An 8924-nucleotide genomic window follows, 5' to 3' on the forward strand; every position below is an offset into this window, starting at 1 on the left:
GTTTTGTTATCGAGAACTATGCAGAAACTGATCCTTTGTTATCTACTCTTGTGTCGCCGCTATATTTGACCTACTTTAGCACCCTATTTCGGGTGAAAGATCTTGGCGTATAATAGGAGAAGCAACTCCATTGCAGGAGGGGTGGCTTTAATTCGCATGACAGCTTGAAAGTGAATCGATGCTGAACTCCGTTACAAAAATTTACTCGATCAAAACAAAGTTTATGTAAAATAAAAGGTTGAACGTTCTTTTTATATTAAGACAAAAATATACTTTAGTCTTAAAATTTGTTTGAATAAAAATTTATTTTATATGTGTATATAAAATTAATTCAATTTTAAATTTCCTTTATAAGAAATAGCACGGAGAATTTTTAATGACAATTATATGGAAATTACGCGAGAGTTTTTTTATTAAATGTTTTTCAACATTCAACGGTTTTTTCGAGCGATCGTTGATTCCGCAAAATAACAACATTGGTTGCGTTAGATCACTTAGCTGCTGAATGGCGAAAGAAAGAGGTAGTTGCGTGAAACGTTAATACCCGCGAGAGGCAGGAGAGTCCGAAGGCCGAGCGAGAATCCGCGACGTGTGGGCGCTCTTCATGCCCACGTGTATCTACGACGGGTTGTGCCACGTGCAGTGTCGTAAACATCAAGGGACCAATATTCGCTACATTACAAAGCCACGTAATATAATTGTCACAGTTTTATCACAATTTTATATTAATCAAGTTGGTAATTACAATCATGTTCCTTATTAAAATTGACATTTTTATTTATCGGGAATTTCTTACGGATAAAAATTCATAATTATATTTTTTATATCGATTTTAAATTGATTACACACGTCGAATAAAGATTTAACATTTTCTGATTAATGGCAAAGGTCATTGTGGAATCTAGACATTGTGTTTCACATCAATGAATGTAAGAATTTTGGATTATAAAGTAAAAGCTGCATGTGAGACGCACAAATGCTCGGTTATTCTCTTTTCGCGTAATAAAACGATGACTTTTCGTTCCCGCAAAGTGCGACTTTGTAGACGGATCCGTTCACACGCGTGTATTTATGAACACGCGTGTCGATGTATCTGCATATGGCTTATGCAGCAGGCCACATACGTGCTCCATATGCGAACCGCAACGCATAGCTTTGCGTAGGCGATATTTTAGCCGGAATATGTCACGTGGCTTTAATAAATATCATCAAAATTGGAAAGTAAGGTATAATTTACGATACTTGAAGTAAAATTTATGTGCGTGTATAAAGTCAGATGAAATAAAATGTGAAATGTAAAACATTTGATGATTAAAAAATTAGGAAATGGGAGAATGGATTTCTTATATTGAGCTTTTATATTTTCTTGCATTTTAACATAAAATATGACTTAATTATCGCTTATATACGATTGATATCGCATCAATCATTTGCGAGTAGCTCCGCTATTATCAGCTACTCGGCTAATTCAGCTGTCCTAGTTATCATTTGTTGTCAAACTTTCCTGATACATTTCCAACTAATATTCCTGCGATAAGGCGGTATAGAAATTATTTAGATGAATTATATTTGCATAGGATAATTCTGCTATTTCAAAGTTTCGAATGGCCGAGGAAAAGTTGTGCAACTTCCGCCTGGATGTGGGTGCATTATTAATGTCAGTCTTTGAAAACAATTGCAATCGATGGTGGTTAACAATGAATGGTAACGGCGAAAGTCTTGATACAGGTTTCTTTTCTTTATACTTATTACGACTATAGGATCGCGTTCACGGCAATTCTATATCATAGATGTACATTCAAAAGTTCGCGATTGTTATTTTGTCGCGAATATGTACAATGAGCGATGTTTTTCAAGCTCGTATAAAATAGAAAAAACCAATTTTCTCTTTCAGAATTTAATTAAAATTATTTAATTAAGATTGTATTAATATATCGAGCATATTTTTTTAATATCGGAAAAATTAGAAGTTTCGTAGTTAAAATCCGTTTTATTTGCAAGATCGTGTATGAAAAGTAAAAGATACTTGGATATTATCGAGACATCATAAGCATTCCCGGTGTGCCTCGGGGCTATATCGGATGCAGCGGGAACAGGATGCACATCGACGCGATGCATATGCACTTATAGCGAGAGAGACGCGGGGTCTTTGGCCGCCTAATGGCGGATGCTTCGCTTTTATACCGTCTTTGAGGTGGCTTTCCCCTAATTCGCATCAATTGACAACGCGAGGACGACGCGACGAAGGGAAAAGGCGAGAGCCGTAATTAAAATTAGCATCGTTGCATCTCTTCGCGCTCTGAAACTTGAGATGCTCGTTACGCAATGCATCCGTTCGCGCAACGCGATATCGAACCTTGGCTCTATTTTCTTTTCGATCAGAATGTGGAACCTTGATGTCACTCTGATTCTACTTTTCTCCGACAGGTCGTTCTATATTTTAATCTCTTTTTCTTTTGTTAGTATAATTTAATTTCTATACTATATGTAAACTTATATTTACTTTTTTATCTTTGCATAATTTATACAACTTTATCAAAGATATATAACGTTAATAGATTATTTATAGTATACATTACGGAAAAGTAAGAAAAACTTGCGCTGTCGAACGTTTGATGAATCGCGAATATTACTTTAATACATTTACAGCGACTTTGGCATCGATTTTATCAAAAATTTAGCTACGCGCGAAATCGAATCCTGTAAAGCGAACTCGTCGCGTGCTCATCCTATTCGTATTACGTAAGAGTTTCCGTCACATTTCCGCACACGAATCGTTTCTATCTCGCTTCATTCAGCCTTGGCCTCATAATCCGAAATCTGCATCACTGCTATCTGCACGAAATTCGGAAATGGACCAAGAATATTAAGCTCTCAATTTTTTTTCCGCTATCGAAAATATCAAAGATATCCTTGATATTTACTAGAAATTGCGAAATTTGTAGTTTCTCAATTCAGATTAAGAAAAAAATTTAGAGAAGAATACATAAAACATTAATTACGCGTGCATTAATAGAGCTTGTTTTTCAATCGAATAAAATTCTTATATTTAATTATGTAAAAATATTAATTATATATATTTTAATTGACTCACATTTAACTTAATTACTTGAAAATTAATTTTTGTGATTCTATCTAAAGCAAAAATGTGTTTCAACTTTTGCACTTCTTCGAGTTAATTTTAGTTTCTTCCTGTTGTGATTCTAATAAATAGGGTCAATACGATTGCTCCAAGAAAATTCTAACCGAGAGTCTCTTAAGACAACGTTAGAAAAGAGGTTCAAGTTGAGAAAATATTTGTGAAGAGCGTATATTTTCTATCTGGGGAGAAAAAAAACAACGATAAAAATATCCACAATATCTCGAAAAATATTTTTATTAGGCTGATACGCACACGTGTACGTACTGTACGTATCATTCCTTCGCTCGATGACGAATAGACGTGGAAACCATTTTGATTTAATCCCGTTAGACTTTGTACATGCAAATCACACACAGATTCGTTATGTGCATCCGTTATGTGGCCCTCGCACGATTAGCATTGAAGTTAAGACACAATGAAGAATATGAGGAGTGGCATATATCTCTAAATAAGAGAACCTCTAAATAAGAAAAATATTTATCAAAATCTAACTTAAAAATATTGTTGTTTTCTAATGATAAGATATACGTGATATTTTTTTATGACATAAATCAGAGCAATATACAGTGTATTTTGCATATGGAAAATTAATGAGATTTATAGCCTGCATTTGGAATATAGCTTTAGTCGTCTGAAAATGTGCTCTGAAAATAGAAGCGAATCCGTGAATAAAATGGAGTGTCGTCCCCAGATCGGCGATTGCTCTCGACTCTCGACGCGTCTCGGAGGACTCGCATCCTCGATTATAGATCTTCGAATAGCGACTACACAACACGATGACGGCAGCTCATGAGCTCATTAATAGCGTGGCGTGTCGAATTTTGATCGAGAGCGCGGCGAGAAGCTGCGACGAGGACCTCGTCGCGTCGACCTTGGCGCAGGTTTGTCCCTGAAACTTTCGCAAAGCAGGATCGATGTTTCGCACGATGCTTCGCACGACAACTACATTGTATGCCACCACGTCACCGGATGTCGGATCGAAACGATCGCGTCTCCGCTTCATCAAAACCGATTTTTCTTAGCGAACATTGTGAGGGAAATATTTGTAGAAACTAGATTAGTTGTGTTTGTGTAATATAGATATCATATAGATATATGTATAAACACACGCAAGATGGGTTGTGTGCAAAATAAATATTTGTTAGTCACGTAAATTCTAAGGGATCAAGATTATTAAAATTAATTTTTGTTAATTCCATTATTATAATTCTATTATTCTATTATCCTAAATTTTTCTATTATTTTTTCTATTATTTTTCTCTTGTTATTATCGTCATCTTAATATTCAAACTTACGTGAGGAAGAAATATTTCTTTAAATTTATTGCGAGAGACAGATTTGTCTAATTAATTGCACAATAATTGACGAACGCAAACACGTCATTTGTCATTGCAGCCGCCGGAGAATGAGCTGCAGAAAGTGGGCGAGCGCGTGCCAAGCGAGCACGAGCTCAGGGTGCAGCGATCCTTGCAACGGCTCAATGTGCCCGATTGGTACAAGAATTCACCCGCTGCTCGCGATGGCTTCCGGTTGAAGAGGCATTCCGACGCTTCGCAGCACGGAGGATGGCGCGCCCTTGGCTCCAAGACCACCTCCCTCTCGTCCCTCTCGTCGTCTTCCAATCGACAGCCGACCACAGGTGAGGCCAAAGTCATCTTTGAACGAACATAATAATATATATAATTGGCCCTAAAAAAATTTAATTTTATAGATGTAAATTTTTTTGGTAGATTGAAAAATAATTTTGAACATTCTTTCATTCTTATGTTGCAGGTGCCCTTTTAAGTCCCAGTCCCACGCCTCCCGTATTCTCGAGATGGAGTACCAGCTTGCTGAATAGTGCCGGCAGTTCACCCGCGAATTCGGCCAGGTCGTCCTTCAATCATCGACAGCCCTACTTGGGCTGGCGTTCTCAGGAACGACTGACCAATCCGCGCACACCGGCGGAACGTCTTGCTCAGGGTATTCTTCCTCAGTTGCAAGCCGCAAACAAGGTAAGAAAAACACGAGAAGAGAAAGAAAATTTCTCGGTCGATTCTTTCTCATTGCGTACATTTGTCCCTTATTCGTCGCGAATGCACCGAATAAGATAAATGCGAAATGCCGCGTGAGAAGATTATTTACGTCACCGTTGACGTCACGACTTTCCTTACGTCAGCAAGCCTTGCATTTCCGTCTAGTTTGTGAATCGATATCTATTAATATACTATTCGTGAATGTTGCAAGTGAGGATTAGGTTCAAGTACCGACGATACGACACTGCATGTGTACATATATTTGTAACATCTTGTCCTTGTTTCTTTGCCTACATGATTTATATCGTGCTCTTTGTACGGTTCGCCGTCGCTTTCTAAAATTAGACATTCTGACAGGAATGCTTCTGTCGTCTCGCATCTCTTTTTCGCGGACAGACCCCGCAGACAGACATGCAGTCTATATTTTGTTCAGGATCCATTACGTTTTAAAGCTTTTTTTCTTTTATGATAATTTTAATAATTTAAAAAAAATCCAATAAATATCTCAAGATAAATATTAATGAGATTTATAGCCTGCATTTGGAATATAGCTTTAGTCGTCTGAAAATGTGCTCTGAAAATAGAAGCGAATCCGTGAATAAAATGGAGTGTCGTCCCCAGATCGGCGATTGCTCTCGACTCTCGACGCGTCTCGGAGGACTCGCATCCTCGATTATAGATCTTCGAATAGCGACTACACAACACGATGACGGCAGCTCATGAGCTCATTAATAGCGTGGCGTGTCGAATTTTGATCGAGAGCGCGGCGAGAAGCTGCGACGAGGACCTCGTCGCGTCGACCTTGGCGCAGGTTTGTCCCTGAAACTTTCGCAAAGCAGGATCGATGTTTCGCACGATGCTTCGCACGACAACTACATTGTATGCCACCACGTCACCGGATGTCGGATCGAAACGATCGCGTCTCCGCTTCATCAAAACCGATTTTTCTTAGCGAACATTGTGAGGGAAATATTTGTAGAAACTAGATTAGTTGTGTTTGTGTAATATAGATATCATATAGATATATGTATAAACACACGCAAGATGGGTTGTGTGCAAAATAAATATTTGTTAGTCACGTAAATTCTAAGGGATCAAGATTATTAAAATTAATTTTTGTTAATTCCATTATTATAATTCTATTATTCTATTATCCTAAATTTTTCTATTATTTTTTCTATTATTTTTCTCTTGTTATTATCGTCATCTTAATATTCAAACTTACGTGAGGAAGAAATATTTCTTTAAATTTATTGCGAGAGACAGATTTGTCTAATTAATTGCACAATAATTGACGAACGCAAACACGTCATTTGTCATTGCAGCCGCCGGAGAATGAGCTGCAGAAAGTGGGCGAGCGCGTGCCAAGCGAGCACGAGCTCAGGGTGCAGCGATCCTTGCAACGGCTCAATGTGCCCGATTGGTACAAGAATTCACCCGCTGCTCGCGATGGCTTCCGGTTGAAGAGGCATTCCGACGCTTCGCAGCACGGAGGATGGCGCGCCCTTGGCTCCAAGACCACCTCCCTCTCGTCCCTCTCGTCGTCTTCCAATCGACAGCCGACCACAGGTGAGGCCAAAGTCATCTTTGAACGAACATAATAATATATATAATTGGCCCTAAAAAAATTTAATTTTATAGATGTAAATTTTTTTGGTAGATTGAAAAATAATTTTGAACATTCTTTCATTCTTATGTTGCAGGTGCCCTTTTAAGTCCCAGTCCCACGCCTCCCGTATTCTCGAGATGGAGTACCAGCTTGCTGAATAGTGCCGGCAGTTCACCCGCGAATTCGGCCAGGTCGTCCTTCAATCATCGACAGCCCTACTTGGGCTGGCGTTCTCAGGAACGACTGACCAATCCGCGCACACCGGCGGAACGTCTTGCTCAGGGTATTCTTCCTCAGTTGCAAGCCGCAAACAAGGTAAGAAAAACACGAGAAGAGAAAGAAAATTTCTCGGTCGATTCTTTCTCATTGCGTACATTTGTCCCTTATTCGTCGCGAATGCACCGAATAAGATAAATGCGAAATGCCGCGTGAGAAGATTATTTACGTCACCGTTGACGTCACGACTTTCCTTACGTCAGCAAGCCTTGCATTTCCGTCTAGTTTGTGAATCGATATCTATTAATATACTATTCGTGAATGTTGCAAGTGAGGATTAGGTTCAAGTACCGACGATACGACACTGCATGTGTACATATATTTGTAACATCTTGTCCTTGTTTCTTTGCCTACATGATTTATATCGTGCTCTTTGTACGGTTCGCCGTCGCTTTCTAAAATTAGACATTCTGACAGGAATGCTTCTGTCGTCTCGCATCTCTTTTTCGCGGACAGACCCCGCAGACAGACATGCAGTCTATATTTTGTTCAGGATCCATTACGTTTTAAAGCTTTTTTTCTTTTATGATAATTTTAATAATTTAAAAAAAATCCAATAAATATCTCAAGATAAATAAATAAATATCTCAAGATTTGCACATCCGTTATTAATAACACACACACAGATTGCTTTATATAATTTACACATATGTAATTGCTTAACCCAACGTCAGGCAACGTTGTTGATATTAAAAGTAACACAAAGTATTTAATGACGACTCATGAACGAAAATTAATTTAAATTGCAAGAGATTAATCGTATCTGTAATAAATCTTTGATTGTTTGAAATGTATATCTTTGTTTCGCAGCAACAGCAGCAGCAGCAGACAACGAATCAGCAGTTGGAAGTACGAAACTCGATAAAGGAGGTGACCTCGGCCATCGTGCACTATGTGCAGAGCGGTCAGGAGGTCGGAGGTGGCGGTGGCGGCAGACTCTCGCCGCGACCTCGACCTGAAGATTGGGACGACAGGGGCGGAGCGAGGTCTACCAGCCCCAGAGGTGAGCACTAAATCGTCCCCACAGCTACCAAAAAATAAAAAAAAACAAAAAAATACGATCCTATCAACATCACAACCACCATCACCTTTGCTCTCCGTCACGAAGGTAATTTTGAGTTCTCCTATTTTCTTAATGTCTTCTTTTGTCTTCCTTTGCAAGCTGCCTCTCTTTTTCTCTCTGTCTCTGTCTCTCTCTTTGTCTCTATATGCATCAAGTGGCTCTTCGCATCGCTGAGGTCAAAACAGGTCGGTTTTTAACATTTCCCCCCAATTTTTCAGATAGAAGAATTTTAAGTGTTTTCAGCGGTTCTATTTCATCCGCACTCTCTAAAAGTGTGTATTCCGAAATATTCTTTTCTACTCCATGTATTAAATGCCCTTAGAATTCTTTATTCAATCCCCAGTTATTTAATCAAAATTGAATAACATAATTATTATTAATATGAACCGCATTTTGTATATAATATTCTGAATTAATGGAGAAATTATTAATGAAATTAATTTTGAAGTTAATTATGGAATTAATTATATAGTTTTTATTTAATTAAAAACTGAATCGATTCTATTTCTCGTTAAATATACCTAAAATATCAAAAAAAAAAAAAAAAAAAAAAAAAACAAACTCAATTCTGCAAATACCAAAAAACTCCTTTTTATTGGTATTGAATATTGCTTTCGAAGCATCTTCTATACATTTAAATCGTATAAAACCGCATCCAACTAAGCTTCCATCTGGACGTTTTAAAAGGTTTACTTCTGTAATTTCACCAAACGGTTTATAAAATTTTTTTATATCCTCTTCTGTTACCTAACAAAATATAATTATATCATATCTTTTAAATTAAATATAAAAGATTAAATTATATATTACCAGGAATGT

At 37.8% G+C, this 8924-nt stretch overlaps 1 protein-coding gene across 1 annotated transcript in view; it reads left to right on the forward strand.

Annotated features, from left to right (window-relative positions):
* The window catches only part of LOC115233583, a 58818-nt gene that overhangs the window by 32098 nt on the left and 17796 nt on the right, over positions 1-8924 (forward strand). The window contains exons 8-13 of the mRNA XM_029804085.1: positions 4538-4781; positions 4916-5136; positions 5893-6117; positions 6483-6726; positions 6861-7081; positions 7853-8045. Coding sequence (XP_029659945.1) covers positions 4538-4781; positions 4916-5136; positions 5893-6117; positions 6483-6726; positions 6861-7081; positions 7853-8045 — 1348 coding nt within the window. The remainder of the gene's footprint in view (positions 1-4537; positions 4782-4915; positions 5137-5892; positions 6118-6482; positions 6727-6860; positions 7082-7852; positions 8046-8924) is intronic.

The sequence above is a fragment of the Formica exsecta genome, unplaced genomic scaffold, assembly GCF_003651465.1.
Source record: "Formica exsecta isolate Colony F162 unplaced genomic scaffold, ASM365146v1 scaffold178, whole genome shotgun sequence".
In the NCBI taxonomy this organism is placed as follows: domain Eukaryota; kingdom Metazoa; phylum Arthropoda; class Insecta; order Hymenoptera; family Formicidae; genus Formica; species Formica exsecta.